Source organism: Pantherophis guttatus, chromosome 3 (genome assembly GCF_059756535.1).
Source record: "Pantherophis guttatus breed Tessera chromosome 3, ASM5975653v1, whole genome shotgun sequence".
In the NCBI taxonomy this organism is placed as follows: domain Eukaryota; kingdom Metazoa; phylum Chordata; class Lepidosauria; order Squamata; family Colubridae; genus Pantherophis; species Pantherophis guttatus.
The window spans coordinates 127,658,630-127,679,518 of record NC_142065.1 but is presented as its reverse complement, the minus strand read 5'-3'; the positions used below and the strand labels follow the sequence as shown (position 1 = coordinate 127,679,518).

At 36.2% G+C, this 20,889-nt stretch overlaps 1 protein-coding gene across 1 annotated transcript in view; it reads left to right on the top strand.

Annotated features, from left to right (window-relative positions):
* The first annotated feature begins 1,631 nt into the window (after window positions 1-1,631).
* Window positions 1,632-20,889, top strand: part of MAJIN (membrane anchored junction protein) — a 32,123-nt gene continuing 12,865 nt past the window's right edge. Inside the window, exons 1-4 of the mRNA XM_034411829.3 lie at window positions 1,632-1,764; window positions 18,488-18,608; window positions 19,381-19,426; window positions 20,226-20,301. Of these exons, the coding sequence (XP_034267720.1) occupies window positions 1,746-1,764; window positions 18,488-18,608; window positions 19,381-19,426; window positions 20,226-20,301 (262 nt within the window). The 5' untranslated portion in view covers window positions 1,632-1,745. The remainder of the gene's footprint in view (window positions 1,765-18,487; window positions 18,609-19,380; window positions 19,427-20,225; window positions 20,302-20,889) is intronic.

The following is a 20,889-nucleotide window of genomic DNA, read 5'->3' as shown; positions in this document are numbered from 1 at the left end:
TCCTGCAGCCAGTTTTTTTTTTTTTTTTTTTAGAAAAGTTCACTTCTAAGTTTAGAATTAATCCTAGAAAAAGTGATATTTTTTAAAAGTAGCAGTTTTTTGGGGGTAGGGATGCTGCTGAAAACAGCAGAAACATGTACATGTAGTAATTTCACTGGAAACAGAAAACGACTTTTCTGACAAAAGCAAAATAGATGCATTATATTATATATTGGCTTAATGGATCTATTTTGTACCTTTTCAGGACTGAAAATCATAATCTCTGAAATTGATGATCTTAGTGGAACAAGCCTGCAAAAACTTGGGTAAATTTATGCATACAAGTAATCTGCCACTTACAACAATTTGTTAGTGACTGTTCAAAGTTACAATAGCACCAAAAAAAAGTGACATGACCATTTTCCACACTTATGACCATTGTGACATCCCCATGGTCATGTGATCAAAATTTGGACACTTGGCAGCTGGTTAATATTTATGACAGTTGCAGTATCCCTAGGTCATGTGATCAACTTTTGCAACCTTTTTACAAGCAAAATCAATGGGGAAGCCAGATTCACTTAACAACCATGTTACTAACTTAATAACTGCAGGGATTCATTTAACAACTGTGGTAAGAAAGGTCGTAAAATGGAGCAAAATTCTCTTAACAAATGTTTCATTTAGCAACAGTAATGTTGGGCTCTTTTATAGTCATAAGCTGGAGACTACCTATATTTTGGTACCGATAAGTACGAAAGGAGGAGCATTCATACTATCACACTGAGGATCACATTCTGTAGTTTCTAAAACAGTTTTGGTTTTTGTAAAACTGAAGTTTTGCATTAAAACTTATATCACTGCTTAAGGGGAAACGTATTGTAGAACAACTTAACTTTTTATGGAAATTGCTTTTCTACATCTTCTAAGTATCTAGGTAGATATATTATGGTAAGAGAGGATAGGAGTATCTGCACCACAGGTAGTGAAGTTAATTAACGTAACTCAATTTGCAGATTTTTTTTTTTTTTAGATTAATCAGGGAACAGCAAAAGAAAAGAAAAGGAATACAAGACTTTAATTATTACTTGCTGGCAAAATCAGGACAACTGCCAGTCTGCTCATGGCCGGTAATTAGTAATTACCAGCAGAAAACAAGCTGGCTGGTCTGTTTTTTTGCCAGCAAGCAAGAAATGAGATGTGATTTGCAATATCTGAGCTTGTGCAATGATGTCACTCCATAATCCCTGTTCCCCATAAGATCAAGATGCAGGATAGTAAAGATGGAGCTTGGACCTACTTTGCTGTGGACACTCCTGGGGATAAGCAACTTGGTGCTCTCCAGACTACAGCTCCTATAATTCTGTCCTACTGGATTTACTAACTAAGGCCAATAGCAATTTCATCCAAAGGATCTAGAAATCACCAGACTGTTAAATGCAAAAAAATCAAAATTCCATGCACCCCAGAAGATGGGTTAAATAAAGGGTTCCTCTGTTAAGACAGCAGGTATGTCTGGGCAACTTTCTCTCAAATGGAATGACTGAGATCAAATTAAGATGAGACTGCTGCTTTTGTTAGCAGTGTTTTGGAAAATATCTGCCAGGAGTTTAAGAAAAGGAAATTTTGAGTGTTTACTGAGATCCTGCAGAGGGTGCTGTGCAGTGAAAGTGTTAAGTATGGAAGTATGAATTTAGAGGCCTGAGTTTCTGATTGGAGAACTCATTGCAAATTCAGGAGAGTACTTGGGTTTATGTAAAGCCAAGATGGCAGCAAAAGAAAAAGGTAAGTGGGTTAAGGTGTGGAGAGTACTTTCCTTCCTATCTTTTGTTTTCAGCCATCATAGTCCACAAAAAGTTTGCCTTTACTCCCCCCCACCTAATCCTAAACACTCTCATACACTCATACACCTACAAACATATTCTTTGCTCTTTTTATTTTCCCTCCAGTCAGTATTAAAAATGGATGAAAACATAAGAATAAGAAAAGAATTTTTGTTTTTAAAGTGTGCGTATGCAAATTCCAAGTGGTTCTCTCAGTTTGGAGACAGGGTTAAATTAGCCCAAAAAAGTATTTTGAAGGCAAGATGGCGTCTTCCCATTTCACTTGCAGAAGCAAACTGGAATGGACACATTCCTTTCTTTGCTATTTAAGATTGGAAGCTTAAGCCCCTTGTTTTGAAAGAGGCCATATCATTTTCTGAAAATAAAATAAAAACATCAAATGAGAATGTACTGTGTTCGCATTAACCATTTAAACAGGGTTAATAAAATAAATTCAATATTCAGAGTTTGGACACAACTGCACACTAGTTATATCAGTTGGTTCTTTTATGCATTCATGTCAGATTCAGACACTTGTAATGTCTCTAAAAGGGTGAACTAATATGCTAGTATTTTCTGTCCTATTTTTTTTATTACTTTCCTTGAAGCTTCATGTAAGACTAATCTAACTCAAGAAAAGAAACATGTACATATGTGGAGAGAAATTTAATGAGAAAAAATTTAAGTGTTTTCAAATTAGTCATTTCTCCTTTTTTTCATCGGCTTCAAAATACACCTGAAGGAAATTCACCCTTCAACTTTATTGGCAACTGCTTTTCCTATTTTAAAAATCTAATATTTGTTCCCACTGACATATAATTCTAGAGAAAACAATTGAAGAAAAATCAAGAAATTGGAGATAAGTTCAGCATTAATTCTTTAACAACTTCTACCTTCACTGCTGCTTTTCAGCTAAATTGGAGAAAAATACTTGTTGCTTTTCTAAGACATATAATGTATAGATAGATGGATGGATAGATAGATAAATAAATAAATAGAAAGAGTGATTCTCTTTCTCTCTCTCTCTCTCTCTCTCTCTCTCTCTCTCTCTCTCTTCCAAGTAAACATGCTCAAGTTCATATTAGAAAATATATTTTCCAATGTGAACTTGAGCATGTTTACTTGGAAGCAAAAGTTACTGGATTCAGTGAGACTTGGTTCCAAGCAAGTATTTACTTGGTGCAATTTTGTTCTTTAATAGATAAGGTATGAAAAACTGGTTTTGCAAATATGCAAAATAGTATGGGTAGAATTGAAGTAATGGTATCCATTGGGGTTAGTAGGAGGTTTCACTTACCTTTGCTACCGGTTCAGAACTGTGAGCCCGTGCTTGTGTACAGTGCTTCTGCGCATGCGCAGAACCTTCTGCACATGTGCAGAGCGTCCATGATGATTTCCAGGTGGGTGGGCGGAGCCTCCCGCTACTGCCGCTACTGGTTTGCCCGAACTGGGGCAAACTGGTAGAAACCCACCACTGATTTGGGGTACTGATTGAGCAGGCACATAATATCGCTACATACCTTCTATTGTTTTCTTAGGTAACAGAAAGTTAATTGTACAAACTGTACAAGTGTGCTTTAAAAACAAGGACAACAAAAATATTTAAAATATGAAAGGAAAGTGGAGCAAACTGAATACAAATGATCCATTCATATAAATGCTTATCAAAAGAAATAGTTTTAATTCTCTGCCAAAACTCTTCTCTCCAGCAATTGGATTTACCACTTCAGAAAGTAAGAGAATCACTAGAAAATATTCCCCACTCCCAACTCAGTTCCTTGGAAACAAGCCAGTAGGATATCATAGTTAATAGTTTAGAAAACTACTGGAAGATCAAAGAGGACCAGGCCAGTTACACTTCCCAATTATGGTTATTCTATAGGTCATCCACAAGTGTGACCAACATTGTTTCTGTACTGTACCTTGATCCAAAACCTGCATACCAATTGTCCATATAATCAGCTTCCTCTAGGACTCTGCCATTCTTTCTAAATCTTTCTAAGAAATCTGGAGACATCTAAAATTACCCCAAATAGTTGAGTGAGTAAAGTCTTTTTGGCAGAGACATGCCATAGCCTCCTTGTGAGATGACAGAAATACCCTCTCATTCAAAGAAGTGTTGACTACTATCCAAATTCAACCTTCTTTCACCTCATAGGAGATCTTACCAACTATGAGAAACGAAGATGCAAATAGAGAACGATGGTGCTGAAACTACAAAGTCACTATCTTCTCTTCCAGAATTCACAGATTCAAAATGATTCTAGATCATTCACAATATGAAATCCCAGGCATCCCTATTAGCATTTGTAGAGCCCAGTTCTTCTTGAATCTGAGCAGTTTCATTAGCCATTTCTTCACAATGGGCCTTCAGATAGTCTTGGAGAACATCTTTTCTCAAGACAGAATTTAAAGAGGGCTGGATAGCATTTTGCAGATACAATCAGGATGGCAAAAACCACACCTTTTTGCTTGAATCACCTCTGTATAGATCTGAACATGAGCTTTTATCAGTAGGCAGTCACACTCCAGATAGGTTTACTTCCAGTGACGTTCTAGGTATCTCTCCAGCTGCTTCACTTCTCTGAACTCTTTAACAAACCAAAGAGCTGCAGTTTAGCTATGACAGGAGAGATTATTCTAGTGCAATCCAATCAAGCACCCTAATCTCTTCCTTATTCCAGTGGATAACCAGAGTCAAGAACTGCCTGCCAGATCCTTGGGAAATTCCTCATTCATCTGCTCATTTATATAACATTTGATGACAATCAACTACACTCATTTCATTTTTGAAAGACAATGCATCTTCCTGATGGTAAAAATATCATTCTGTTAGTTTTAGTGTGGCTATATTCTTCTTAATCTAATGAAGTCATAATTCTGAATCTACCTCATGTGTTATTACAATGGGAAACTGATTATGAATAATCGCATTAACAAAAATACCCTTGATGGGAAGACAGAAAGGCATTTTCAAAACAAATACCTAAGGATTAAGGCTTCTGATTTGTGGGCATGATCTGCTGAATGTGGGCAGTAAGTGTTGTAGTTGTTGGTTGATGACAGATAGCATTTTTGTGTAAGCTGAAAGTAATGCAAGAGAGGCATTAGTTGTGGTGATTATGTTGTTTTCTTTTGATCAGTTGCTGTTTCTGTCCAAACCAGTATTGCAGCTGTTAGACAAATCATAAAAAAACTGTAAATGTGTGACTAGAAATAATAGTAGGTTGAGTGTGTACTGCAAACAATGTTGTTATCATGCCACTTCTTTCAACACTCTCTGAACAAATTATTTATATCTCTACCCTCCCCTTTCCTTAGCATACTTTCTGCAGAATTACAGATAGCTACAAGCTTAAGAGCAATATTATCTCTTCAACGTTACACTGTACTGCTTAATTTGGGGAGGGGGTGGGTGGATGAAGGCATTGTTGCTTGAAGCAAATTGACAATTCTATGAATTGAGTGTGAATATGTGATGCAACAAAAGAAAAGCTGATGTGGTTTTTACTTCTTACACTACTGAAGTCCAAAAAGATGTACTTTTTTCAGGGCACAGTTAAATGTAGGATATGTTATGCCATAGCAAGTCTGATTCAAGAACAAGTTTTCTCACCATCTTGCTTTGCAGAGATTTGCATGCCAAAAATAACTTTTCTGTCCCAGTGAAGAGAGAGGATAGATTAGAGGAAAAAATAATATGGTATCTTCTAAGGCGGGGATGGGGTGGGTGTCAATAGCAGACTTTTTAAGGGGGTCCAAATTGCAGCCTTTAGTAGTGAATCTACAATCATCTACATGATGATGATGTCTGGGCAGAAGTTCTATGGATTTCACTTAAAACTCCTGTACCTCTCTCCCAGAATGTTTCCTTAGTCCTGTCTATTTTTGAAGTTCAGTCTTTGAGCTGCTGGAGCAATTCCATATATAACTTATATGTCTCTGTCCGTTTGATTCTGGGTCCCTTTGATTTGGCAGCCTCCTGTTAAGAGAGCTAATTTGATTTCTCACTCAGACAGTTGGTAAGACAAACTACAGCAAAGGTGATTGTGCTTTAAGAATGCTGAAGCTTATCGACTGACTGTTTCCACTGGCAGTAACCCTTGTCTTATCCTCTCTCTTGCCTAATTAATTCTCCTCACTTCATACAGGCAGTCCTCACTTAACAACTAGATACTTGGCAATTGGCTCACTTTTACAGCCAGCTGTCACATTCTGTGGTCATGTAACCACAATTTATGGAGGTTGTTTTTTTTTTTGCCAGTTTCCAGCCTTTGGGATTAATTTCCAGCAAAAACACACATACAGATAAATGAATTAACAACGGTGGTGTTAGCTTAATAATCATGGCACTCACTTAATGACTGCTGCATTTCCTTTACAATTGCCACATTTACACTTGTCGCAAAAAAAATTTAATAATAACAAGTCCCAAAACCAGGTAGATCACATCAGTGCCTCAATTTATAACCATCTTCATTTACAATAGAAATCCTGGGCTCGTAAATTGAAGACTACCTGTGTAGCAGGAAAACAGCTGCAGGCTATGCTATCCTTTCACCACCATCGAGGCATCTTTACAGTTCCTTGCACAGCACAGATGTTGCTGTGCAAGGAAATATGTGCAAGGAAATATGCTGATTTTTCTATGCAGTTGGAAGGAGGATGGTGGACGGGTGCAGTGTTCCCAGTGTTTTGAACTATACCACAGGGGGATAGTCTTGTTTGAAAGGGTTCTTAGTTCAACTATAAGCATTAATTGGACTTAGAGCTACAGCTCTTCCATGTGGAACTTTGTGTTGCTCGTGAGTCACTAATCCTAGTTATGCTATCCCACAGCATCTGTTTGTTGGTGGAACCAATATATTTCTGGCTACATGGGCTACTTTCCTGTTGCCGAATATTCTCCCATTTGCCTTGGGTTCAAAACTTAAGTTCAGCTGCTATTTTTTCATGGCTTTTAAGTGTAATGGAGAAGGAGTGTGGTCATAGCTTTGCAGCTCTCCCATTTCAGGTTTTTTTATAAAATCACTGGACTGTAGCAATGCCCCATTGCTTGAGTGTTGTTTTTCCCATTCTTACAGATTGCCTCATAGTGTTCTTAGCACATTGAGGTTTAGAGGCCGTGAAAACTGCTGGAAGTCAGCTTCAGAGTGCTTTTGAGAAAAGAATGAGAAGTAGTAATAGTGGAAATGTGAATTAGGTCAAACAACAGAATCTAATCAAGTCGATAGAATTAGGTCAAATAATTGAAACTAGTTGTAAGAGGACCCTCCAAAGCCTGTGCATTAATTATTTCTCTGAAACTAGGTCCTGGGGGAGACAAGAACTCTGCTTGAGTAGATACTTTATTGCAGATACATGCTTAATAATGACACAAACCAATTTCTACAAAAGCTAAAAATCTGATTCTCTTCCTGTGTCTCTGTGTGTCCCCAGGTTCAAACATTGACTTTCTGTCTTCAGTCTTTTAACAGAGCACTTGCATTCTATTTCTCAGCTGGCCTGATTATACCTGGGTTGTTGTTGCTTTTGAATCACTGTTGACTTTTGGTGATTCCAAGACTAGTCATTCATTTTTATTGGTAAGATTTTCAGAAGTTGTTTCCCATTACTTCCTTCCTGGGCTGAAAGTGACTGACCAAGGTCAACTGAAGGGCTTTGTGCTTAAGGCACGAATAGAATTCATGGCCTCCAGGTTCTAACCTTAACTACTACATCAAACTGATTCGAAATCTGGTTAGTGATTACCAAATGGTCGCATCTGGTCCCAGGATCCTCTTTTCCTACTTTGTTATCTCCAAACTTCACATTAATATAATGGTTGTAGGGTTCCAACTATTTACAGCACATCCTAAACCAAAATGACTCTCTCTGCTTCAGTTATTTCTCTTATAATGAGATTTCCAAAACAGAGAAACACAGAGAATTAGTTTTCTGGGGAAAAGGAAAAGTACATGAAAAAAATAATTCACTTCCCATTTCCATTTGCCCACCTGCCAAATTTCATCCATACTTCATATGAAGTTGGCATGACCACACTATGCAGCTGAGATTTAGGAAAGAAAAAATGGATAATATGCTTATTACAATTCCTTAAATGGCAACAATTGCTGCTATAACTAATGTAATTATCATTACGACTTGCTTATATTTTATTTATTGAAAACATTTGTATAACTGCCCATCTTATAACCAATTCTGGACAGCTCCCAATTATGCAATTCTAGCTGGGAAGAAGCTTGAATATTAGTCTCAATGAGTTTGTTACCCTACAGCAAAAATGTATGCACTTGTTGCTTTGTAGTCCAATTCTATTTATGATTACTCAGAAATGTAAATTTAAACTACTTCAGTCAATAATTGCTCTCCTTAAATAAGTGAGAATAAAACTGCATCACAAAAGCAAGAACAGTTTCACAACTTTTCATATGTAAGCACTTAGGAAGCACTTTTTAGTTAAAGAGTATGATAAGAATGTTAAAAGTAAGTAATACAATTGGTTCACCTACTGTATATAAAGCTGTTCTTTGTATTTGGAGTAAATCAAATTCTACAAAACTTATTAATAATTAAAGACTAAATTCAGAGTGATTAAGGGGGTAAGTGATTTACACATTGAGAAATAAAATATTTGGACTCAAACTTATTTTAATCTAACAACTCAATATTATAAATGTGATTGCACAGAAAATAAACTCAGGCATATAACTATGACCCCTACCCGTATCAATTAAGGGAAGAAACAGTAGTAGTTGATTTTGAATCCACATTTTCCAGCTAATTCAAGCCAATAAGACGCTTTTAAAAATAATTTTCAATAGACATATATGCTGTTTGGTTTCGCTCTGTTGTTTCACGGTAAAAAAAACAGCTTTGGTAAAAGGAAGGAAGCTGATTTATTTCACTTAATAGAACTATTGCTGTTCTCATGATGTTTGAGAATCAGTGGCCATTTATTTATTAGAACAAGGAGACTGCAGTTTGTTCTGTTACCCGATCTCATTGTCCAATAAAATTGCTAGCATGTATATTATCAAGTAAAAAGACATTACCTAAAGAAATAACAAATTAAACATTTTAACCAATATTTATTTACAGCTTTCCTTTGTTCTTTTTAATGATTTAATCATTGTGATCATTTCTGATCAAAACACTGACTTGACTGATAACAGCAAAATAAGGTTTCAAATCTACTTTAGGAGCCAACATCTGCTGGCAACTGTAATGTAGGCATTCAAACCAAACAATGAATAAGTTATTCTTAAAATTAATCAAGATTTTTTCAAGTCATTCATATTTTATTAATATGAACCTTCCTGAAAGTCTCTTAATTTATATATATACCTTTTTCATGATGTTTCAACAGAGAGTAAATACTCTTGTCCTTTCTTTACAACTAAAATTTAGGATAATGTTTTTACAACATCATGGATTCATTTTTTTTATACTTCCTAGGGTTGCCAGGTGTCCACTATTTGAGCGGACAGTCCATTTTTTTCACATTATGTTCACTATTTTTTTTCACAAAATAGTGGACATTTTTTTATTCAAAAGCTTTATGATGAAATGGTACGTAATCTAAAGCTGTACAGTCTAAGAGAATAAGGATAGGAGAATTGTGTTTTGTCTTTTTTTTCATAAGTTAGAATGAGACAAAGATCGAATGCTCATTGCAATAATCAAATTTTACACAACAGCGCAAAAAATGCATTAAAGCAGTTATCTTTTGATATCGAAAATGTAGTGCTGAAGGTTTTTGCCAAATTTTTGAATTCTGCGAAAAAACGAGAAGAGTTGAAATCATTTTTTGAGTTTTGTGAGTCAGAATTCCATGAAGTTTTGCGCCATGTTCCAACACATTGGTTAAGTTTGTTTAAAGTGGTCGAAAGACTTCTTTTAAACTGGATACCTCTAAAATCGTATTTTATTTCTCTTGGATCTGATGAGTGCCATAAAGTTATCTGGAACCTTATTTCGGATCAGGAAAATGAATTTGCAAAGGAAGCTGCCTGCAATTTACTGCTGGTTCGAATCTCTCCAAGGCTCAAGGTTGACTCAGCCTTCCATCCTTTCTAAGGTAGGTGAAATGAGGACCCAGTTTGTGGGGGCAATAAGCTGACTTTGTATAAATATACAAAAGTATGAAGGCTATTGCTTAACGCATTGTAAGCCGCCCTGAGTCTCCGGAAAGGGCAGCATATAAATCAAATTTAAAAAAAAAAATATGTGAGAAATGTAGGAAGTGTTGAAGCTCACATGCCTTTCACAGCCCACAGCATCAGTGTAGTAGGCTCCAATTGGTGGTGGTTTACTTACATTAATTATTTACAGTTGTCTCTGTATCTTATTCCTGCTTAAGTAATAATTGTCTTATTTCCTTTGTCCATCTGTATAACCAGATTATGAAACCATCTCAGCTAGAAATGCATTTTTGGAACATATTTTACTCAGTGCTGCGTGAAAGATTTGTTATAAAAGCAAGCCACAGGCAAAGGAGGGTTTTTAAAAATAGAAAATATAATCTGGAGCACATACTGAAGTCATAACATATTTTTTTAGTGAGAGATGCATCATACTGATAGGGTATTAAATTTCTATTATTGAATGTTTAGATAATATTCATATATTTAATATTTAAGTATAGAAATTATAACTGGTTAAGAGTGCAGTTGCGTATGCGAAATGAGAGCCAGTTTATATATTTCTGTATCAGATGCTATCAAAGTTTCATGATAATTTACAATAAAAGCATGACGCCAACCTTTATTAAATATTAACTGAATAATTTTACTGATCGCAGAACAAACTTCTGAATAAACGATTTTAAAATGCTGGTTTGTGAACTAGGTTTGTGAGAACTCTAGCATCATTATTATGGGAAATTTGTGTTTGTACCAAATGAAGATCTATACAATCATTTTATACTTTTCTTGCTACTATAGAATAGCCTGAATTTTGAAATGTATATTCCTGATAGGTTGTTAGAAATGCATTTTCTGAACTGCATCAGTCTAGGAATAGAGACTAGCTAAATTGTTCCACTGTTCTGATGTCAACTTAAATGATAGATTTTATTTAGATTAAGTAATACTATATTTTTAACACCACTGCATTTGGGACTGGAAATAGAGTGCAGAGCCTTTAGAATAAGAAAAGTAATCTTCCTTGTTCTTAATGCACCTTCAAGGGTCTGAGAGTACATTATACATCAAAAATAAATCAAAAATACATCAAAATATAACAACAACAACAACAAATACAAAGCCAGAATTGAGAAGACAACAACAGACAGTAAGTGCTGCCTATGCAAAGAAGCTGAAGAAACAGTACAATTTATTGATATTGCTGAACCAGGAGACTCCAGAGTCAAAGAAAAAGAACTGAAAAAAATCACGAAATATCGTGACCTAGTGATCAAAACCACACAATTATGGATGAAACATGTAATGGTGATATCCATTGTCATCGGGGCACGTGGTACCATGTCCAAGAATTTTACAAAATACATCAAGAAATTGCAGCTTCCTGCTATAACACCAGTGGAACTGCAAAAGACTGCGCTACTCGGAACAACATACATTTTAAGAAGATACTTGGTTGATACCTAGGATGCTGGCAGAAACTGTTATCAACCATAGCCTGGTCAATGATATTAGTGATACATTTTTAAATGTTCAGTTGACTGAGTTTCATGTTTAAAGAATAATAATAATAATAATAATAATAATAATAATAATAATAATAATAATAATAATAATAATAATAGCAGCAGCAGCAATAGCAATAGCACTTATATACTGCTTCACAGTGCTTCACAGCCCTCTCTAAGTGGTTTACAGAATCAGCATATTGCCCCCAACAATCTGGGTCCTCATTTTAGCGACTTCGGAAGGATGGAAGGCTGAGTCAACCTTGAGCCTGGTGAGACCCGAACTGCCAAACTGTTGGCAGCCGGTGATCAGCAGAAGTAGCCTGCAGTACTGCACTCTAACCACCGCGCCATGTGGTAATCATCATCATCATCTAATGCCATGAAAGCAAAGATATAAAAATCCACCAACAATCCAAACTGCTGATTTTGTAACAACAAAGTCGAAACTGTTTCACATTTAATATGTGAATGCATCAAAATCACACAAAATGATTACAAAGCTAGACACAACCGAGTTGCTAAAGTAACCCACTGATCATTATGTAAACACGCCAGATATCACAGTTGTCAAAAACCGAAACGTAGAATTTATTGACATCGCGGTACCAGGAGATGCCAGAGTCGAAGAAAAAGAACTGGAAAAATCATGAAATATCGCGACCTGGCCATCGAAACTACACAGCTATGGATGAAACATGTAACCATGATATCCATTGTCATTGACAATGACAAGAGAGCCTTGATAATACAGTGGTTTAGTGCACCCTGTCATTAACACAGCTGCCTGCAATTTCTGCTGGTTCGAATCTCTCCAAGGCTCAAGGTTGACTCAGCCTTCCATCCTTTCTAAGGTAGGTGAAATGAGGACCCAGTTTGTGGGGGCAATAAGCTGACTTTGTATAAAATATACAAAAGAATGAAGGCTATTGCTTAACGCATTGTAAGCCGCCCTGAGTCTCTGGAGAAGGGCGGCATATAAATCAAATTAAAAAAAAAAAAAAATTGGGGCACTTGGTACCATGTCCAAGAATTTTATAAGATATATCAACAAATTGCAGCTTCCTGCAATAACACCAGCGGAACTACAAAAAACTGCGCTACTTGGAACATCGTACATCTTAAGAAGGTACTTGGTTATACCTAGGATGCTAGCAGCAACTCGTATCAACCATTAGCACCAGTCAATGGTATTTGTGATTCATTTTTGAATGTTCAGTTGACTAAGTTTCATATTTAATGAATAAAGATAATAATAATAATAATAATAATAATAATAATAATAATAATAATAATATAAATGTTCTGATCATATGTGAAACATGTTACTTAGTTGTTTTGTTAGTTGTTATTTAGCATTTAATGCTAAAATGCTTATATGTAATTCTTCCCAAAACAAGTGAACTACAAATTGACACAGGTTCATCTTTGCTAAATCAATACTTTTCTAGGCTACTGCCAAATAACAAACCCTAATATTAATAGTATTAACAATTTATTAAACTTATATATAGCCTGACTCTCAAATGACTCTGGGCAGCTCACAACAATCAGACAAAGAGATCAGTATAATATCAATAAAAGATAAAGATAAGCTGTGGCATTTGTGAAGCAAGGGGTCTCATTTCCCTTGCCAAATTCCAGGTCTTTATGGCTATTCAGAACCACATCAGAATTCCAGGATGATGCCTAGAAGGTCAAATGGACTTATCCATATAGTCGTTTAGAATCAAAATTGATTTGGAACAAAATTCCTCTACATAAAAACAAGGGTGGTTCTACTTACCTTTACTACCAGTTCACAGCGAGGCCGCGCGCGCACATGCTTTGCTCATGCATGCACACGCTCTTTTGCGCATGCACAGAAGCTTCTGCAAATGCGCGCGCTCTTCTGTGCATGCGCAGAAGCATTTTGGTGACGTCGGGGTCGGTGGGCGGAGCCTTCCACCAGTTTTACTACTGCCAACCGGGGGCAACCCACCACTGATATAGACCACTACTGTAGTAGATAAAACTGACCAATTTAAAGAGTTGGGAAGCAAGTTTTTTAAAAATTGGAAAGACTGAAAAGATTGATTCTATGATACTGCTCATGTATTTTGGAGGACTAATTCTGTTGGAGATATTTTTTTTTTAAATTTCTCTCCATACCTTCTTATATGTTGAGGACACAATTGAGGGCAGATAACAATTTTGTACATTAAATGAGAAATATTTATAATACTGTGTTCAAAATAACATTTTTGTAAAAATAACAAAAAAGGTTTGGCACTTAAATTCTTCTTTTCACGCCCATATCTATATAAATGAAAATGTAAATGTCCGTTTGTACATAACTGCACATCTCCGAAAGTTCTTCACCGATTGCTTTCAAATTTTGACACAACGTTGCATTCGACCAAGGGCGTGTTTTTATATACCTATATTATATACATGTCACACCTGTGACAGGTAAAAACATGAAAAACATTGGAAAACATTGAAAGACATCGCCACCTGCTGGACGTAAAACCAACATGGCAGCCTCCCATCCCTGATTACGCTTAACAGATTTCTGCTCCTTATATTTAGACTCTCCATATTGCTTCCAAGAAACTGTGTATTTGGAAGGCAGAGACGCCCGAGGGCCATATCTTGCCACCAGGCTCAGCAGGTAGGCAGCCGGCTCCCCTCTGGGAAGCCCTCGCAGCCGGCACTTCTAGGGCTGGGCGGGGCCCTCCCGAGCCTGGCTCTGACCTCCCGCTCCCCCGGCCACCCCGCGAACTAGCCTCGCCCGCCGTTGCTGCCCATCCCCATTGCCAGCCGCTCTCAAGGCTCCCTCCAAAGAGCACCTGGCAACGAGGCTGCCTGGGTCCACCGAGCAGGAACCCTCCATCCCTCGCCTGGCCCAAATCATCCCTAGCCTAGCGCTACCACAGGCCCCGAGGTCAGAAAGACCAGCCGCTAACTGATGCTGTGCGAATCCGCTTTCTTCCTTCAGGCGGGAAGCCCCAAACCAGCCTCGAACCCCCGCCGCACCCTCTCCCTCCCTCCCTTCCCTTCCCTTTCCTGTTATGCGTCTCCCCATCGAGCCCCCAGAGAACATCTGTGTAGGGAGGATGGAGGGGGCCCCTGAGTTTCTGCTGTGGTGCGGAGAGCTGCGAAGGCCTGGCCTGAAAAGGTAAGGGTGATGGCGGGGGATGCAGAAGAGGCCGGGCCAGAGACAGAGATAAACGGAGAGAGAGACATAGAGAAATACAGAGAGACGGGGGGGAAGAGAGAGACACAGAGATATAGAGAGAGAGAGTGGGAGAGAGAGAGACAGAGAGAGATAGAGGGGGGGAGAGAGACAGAGATACGGGGGGGGAGAGGGAGACATAGAGAGATACAGGGGGGGAGAGACAGCTACAGAGAGGGGGGAGAGAGACACAGAGATACAGAGGGGGGAGAGAGACATAGATACAGAGGGGGGAGAGAGAGACAGAGGGGAAGAGAGACATACAGAGGAGGAGAGAAGAGACACATAGAGTGATACAGGGGGGAGAGAGAGAGACAGAGATACAGACGGGGAGAGAGAGAGAGACATAGAGAGATACAAAGAGAGAGGGGGAGACAGAGAGGGAGGATTTTGTGGTTCCCATTGTTTTTTAGCAACTGGTTCTCTACCCTAATCACTAGCTGCGTAGGCATGGCTCGGGGGCTGTCATGTGACTGATGAAAGTGAGTGACGTCGAGTTAGCCACGCCCACCAAATGTTTGTGAAGAGTTTGGAATTTCAGCCTCGCTCTTTTAGCCCAGCGGAAGCACCAGACTGGGCCACAGCAACGCATGGCCGGGTACAGCTAGTATATAATATTCTTGTATCAGACTATGCACCTGGTATCTAGTGAAATAAACTGTGGTCCTTGAAAGTCTATTTATTCATGAAAAATGAGTTTTTAAAGTGTCACAAAGCACTTTGCTCTTTCCACAAGAGATTGATGTGGTTACCATCTAAGCTTTTCTGCTAGTGTACTGATCAACTAAATTATTAAATATATCTCTATTTCCATTTTAACCAGAGTTTCTTCCTAGAACTTTATCAATACATAGGAGATAGAAATAGACCTAACTGTGTTCTAGATATAAATAGATGTAGTTTCTAAATATATTGAATGGGCACAAGAAATAAATAAAAATAGTTTGTATTCTGATGTAAACAGAATGAATAAAGACACATTATTTGCTATATGAGTTTGATAATCTGAGTAATCAACCTTTGATCAATCAAATCAGGAATGTGAATTTAACGAGTATGGCAATTTTCATGGGATGGGAATGGGAGCAGCACTTTATTAAACAACATCTCTAATGTCTCAGTTTTGACTAAAGTGAATAGCATAGAGACTGTGAATAGCAAATAAAAAGAATAATATAAATTAATATCATCAATTCCAATTAATGTTGTCATTTTCCTATGAGAATCCATGTAGATCATATTTGGGTGGCATTTTCATTTTTTGAAGGAGGACCTTGAAAAACATTCAATATTCTCAGTGGAGGAGGCACGTTAAAATGTTTAAAAGCCATATAGATATGTGAATATGTGAAATTTTGTTCCACATATGAGCCAAATCTAAGAAATATATTACTAATTTTACCAGTATGATCCAGAGGTGTTCTCAGAACTACCAAAATATTTACTGTAGGATTATTGTAATTGATCTGGAAAATGTACCTACCGTAAATTTATAGGATTGATACATATTTTACTTTTGGATGGATTTGGCTTCACCAGTGGCAACTTAAAGCAACACTTTCTCCAGTGTTTCAAGACCTGTTCTGGAGAAGAGAGAATAAAGACTGGAGTTTCCAGTAGAGGGCACTCTTACTAAGCACATCCAGCTAAGCACAGAGATCTTGTGTTTTGTCACTGAACTGCTGACTTAACTCCTGAATTTCTTCCAGAAAGATAAAGCAACACAAATGCATAAAATAATTTACAGTTCAGTTAATGCCAAACAGTGCTTTCCCAGAGAATATTCTGTGTAGAAGAAAAGAACTTGTGGCAAAAGTGTGAATTAAAAACTATTTTCAAAGTCATCGAATGAAAAATAATCTTTCTTCCTTAAGCGTGGTGGTGTCAGACATGGACTCTGGGAGAGGTTTGGAAGGCTCAGGTGGGATTTATGTGACATAAACAAGAGGAAACATTTAGAACTTTTAAAGTATTGATATAAGAGAACACCTTTAAGTAGGTGTGGCAACATTCGGACAAAGTTTCTCTGCATAAAGCATGAATAGATGCCAAGGGGCAAAAAAGAATCTAGTTTCATAATTTTCTTTGATATGTTTATCTCACAGCATCAGTTTATCCATGGCAAGACAATCACATGTTCCTTTGTCCTTGCATGCAATTGTAAGGTGTGTTGAGCAGTTCTGGGCTTGGCAGTTGTCAAAGGAGAAAAGCCACTGTTATTTCTCCTCTGTGGATATTAAGATATGTTGCCTGACCTCTCAAGATCGTAGAGTACTCAGTGGGGCTGGGTGCACACTTCAAATATGACTTAGACCCCACAGGAATCAAGCACATTTCTCCTATTAAAATATCTCTTTTTTTCTCACAAGCCTGAAAAAACAGTGCAGCTTCTATAAAAGTTGTGTTAATATCCTTAAAGTAGCTGTATGTTTTATTCAGGTGCAGAAGACTTGAAAAAAAGCAAAAGTATCCAGAGTTTTTGTGAATTCTGCATAGCATAGCAATTTTATCCCTTGAAATCTGTTGCCTCTTCTTATACAGGTAGTCCTCGAGTTACGACCACAATTGAGCCCATAATTTATGTTACTAAGTGAAACATTTGTTAAGTGAGTTTGCTCCATTTTACGACTTTTCTTGCCACAGTTGTTAAGTGAATCCTTGCATTTGTTAAGTTAATAACATGGTTGTTAAGTGAATCTGGCTTCACTTAACTTTCTTTGTCAGAAGGTTGCAAAAGCTGATCACATGACCTTGAAGACTGCAGCTATTATTTATTTATTAAATTATTAAATTTATATGCCGCCCCTCTCCGGAGACTCAGGGCGGCTATTATAAATATGAACCAGTTGCCAAGCATCTGAATTTTGATCATGTGACCATAGGGCTGCCACAATGGTTGTAAGTATGACAAACATTCATAAGTCACTTCTTTCAGAGCCGTTGTAACTTTGAACGGTCCCTAAATGAACTGTTGTAAGTCGAGGACTACATGTACGGTAAGAGGAAAATGCAGTCTTTTGTGAATTACTTCTCTCGCTTGGCATATAAATCAGACTGATAAAATTCTTGAGAGCTAAAATATTTTATTTGTGACTGTTTAAATCATTGATTATTAAATATATACTAATATATTTCCTTGCCCCGGATCCTCTCCATGAACTCAAATTGCTATAATAAAGTATTTTAATGAAAGAGACATTTTGAGTTTTTAGTTGTTTTGGAAAAATAGCTGCAAATATTGTGTGCTCTAAAATATATTGTTTTTTGTTATAATATCAAATATTGGATTATTGCTTATGTAAGCACCAAATGCTTAGATGAGGTTCTTAGTAAATTAAAGTTTAGTCAGTATTCTGCAGCATTTCAGCTTACACATAAATCGCAGTATGACTTAATATTTAGTACTTATCTTCTGAGCACACTGCTGCCTTAAAATCTAAGATAATACAATTGTCTTTGTTGATCCTGGACCTGCCAGCAATAGTTTCAGAATAAAGATCAACTTAGTTTTCCTTTCATATTAATTTCTCATTCACTTATAAAAAGAATTACAAAAAAAATATGAACATTCTTAGGAAATGATTAAAAAGCAGTGGTTCTTGTGAGCTATGTATGAATGAGAATGTAATACTATATAATAGTTAATACTTAATAAAATATTAAAATATTTTAATCTTTATTAAACACGTAAAAAAGTAATATAGATTACTGAAAGATTTTTAAAACCAAATCTGATCATGTTAGATTTTTTTTTGTCTATGAATAACATCAGATTTAAAATGAAATAAAAATTGTTTCTTATTATTTATTTATTAGCAGGTTGGACTTTAGAATACACATCTTTGAAATCTTTTACATATCCAATGCCTGAGACGAGGTTTTTTCATGCTGGTGTGAATGTATACAAATTTAAGATCAAATATGGCAATACAATTAGGTAAGTGTGATAGTTCTATTAATCTAAAATTCTTCAAATTTGTCAGTCACAAAGCAAAAATAAAATATTGTTTCAGAACATTAAAAAGGACAAATTAAATCTGTAAAATTCAAGAATTACATTTGAAATAATAGGATACAAATTTAGGCTCTTCAATAAGGATGAAGAGAATAGGTATAACTGGAAATCTTTAATTTCAGTTTTGTTTCTGAACTATATAGCACTAGGTAAATTATCCTTTCAGTCTCATTCCTCCATCTGTGATATGGGATAATTACATTTGCTTGCCATATAGAGTGCTGTAAGACTTACTGAAATAATATAAGTGCAGATATTTAGCAATAGGGTTTTCATACTTTTATTGCCCAGATGGCGCTTGCAAGAAATATAGAGAAGTATAACTTTACAACACATATATTATCCTACTTAGCCAGCACTCTACCTAATTCTGAGTGTACATTTTTTAATGTGGCCAACAATTTTTTCATCCAAAATTTATCTAGAATAAATAATAGACTAATGTAAATCAAAAAGGGGGAAACTTCTAATTAACTTCCTTGAGTTTATGCTGGAAGAAAAACAATGAATTAATTAATTTATAATTATGAATTATGCATTAATGCATAAACAGCCATGTAACTGTAGCAACAAATGTGCATTATAGATATACCCAAAGAGAACTTTGGATCTTTAGTCTGAACTAAGGACAATTTGAATACTTGTTCAATTTCTCTTGATTTCTGCAGTTACCTTCTATTACATTTTTTCACAGCATTAATACTGACCTTGATGAAAACATTATCAGTAAGGAGATACAGGTGAGATATGAAATAAATATTTGTTTAAATCAAAGTTTCAGGTAGTGAATCTGGAATTTAGATTTAATCCTTTTTGCTTTGGGAAATCAGTAGAGGTTAGTTTTATTCAAATCATGATGATTCTTAAAGTTTATACTTGTTTGGGAGTTAATTGGGAAGAGTTACCCAAAAAATGATTCTGTAATCCATGGAACCTACTGCAGAATTTCTTGATATGGGCACTGACACAATGACTATATTTGCATCTTATTTTCTGCTATTTTTTTTTTTGAATAGCTATTTGTTTTGTTTTTAAATAAATGTTCATAACTTACAAATAACTCTTGGAAATACCTATGTCAAGCCAGGTATGGTATGCAAATGCTGCATTAATATCTCTTAATTATTGTCTTATTAATCAAGATCCAAGTAGATTTAATGTTTCACTATAGTTTTTGGCAAAATAAGTTACCTATTTCAGATAAATATTTAGTATGTTCAGAGAGGTATTAGTATGGTCCATATGTAGTATGAGAGGTATCTAATATATAGTATGTTACCAATTTTACAGAGGTATCTAGTATGTTCAGAATTCAGACAAGTATCTAGTTTGTTGAAGTTTTTTACTCTTTGTTAGTGTTAAGAGTATCCTTCTGTTTTTGGAGGAAGGAGGAAGAAAGATGATCTGTGGGCAATTATTAGATTTAAACTAAAGTGTAAGAACAATTTTATAGGACCCTCTAGCTAGACACATCCCTGTTTAATTATCATAAATTTACAAGTACTAACAATGTTTCACATGTCTCTTTAAATCTTTCAGGATGCCATTCGAGTAGTACTTGGAAACCTTGATAGTTTATGCCCTTTTACAACTGAACACTTCATCATATTTCCATGTATCCTTTTATTATGTGCAATAATTTGAATATGGGATTTGTACAACCAGTCTGACACCAGGACTACATATGTGACTCTTCCCACATCACAGAGGGGAAAAGTCAGAAAACCCTTGATGTTATTGTCAAGGTACTCAGTACTAGGAATGCTAACAGTTTTAATCCAGAAAACCTGGAAACATTGCACATTTCTGTGATGACATATTATAGTAGTTACATTGGGAACAAAGATAAATAATAACATCAACAGATAAAAGAGTTATTTGTCTCAGCAAGCAATCAACATCAACAAGACATATCAGAGTACAGAGAAGGAAAAAGAAATTCTACAACAATGTAGAATTTAGTTGAGAAAAAGAATAAGCTTTGGCCAAATGGAATATAATTTGAAATATGATCAGTGTAAATATGATCAGTTTAAAGACATGTAGCCCTTTTAATAGGTAATAAAGTATTTTTATAATAGAGAAGGAATATAGTTTTCTGGTTTGAAGTATTCATGACAATTTTTTTAAAATTTTAAGTTTGAGTTAAGGTAAAAATATCGTGAAAATGATATTCAGATGCCATTAAAACTATCTCCTACGG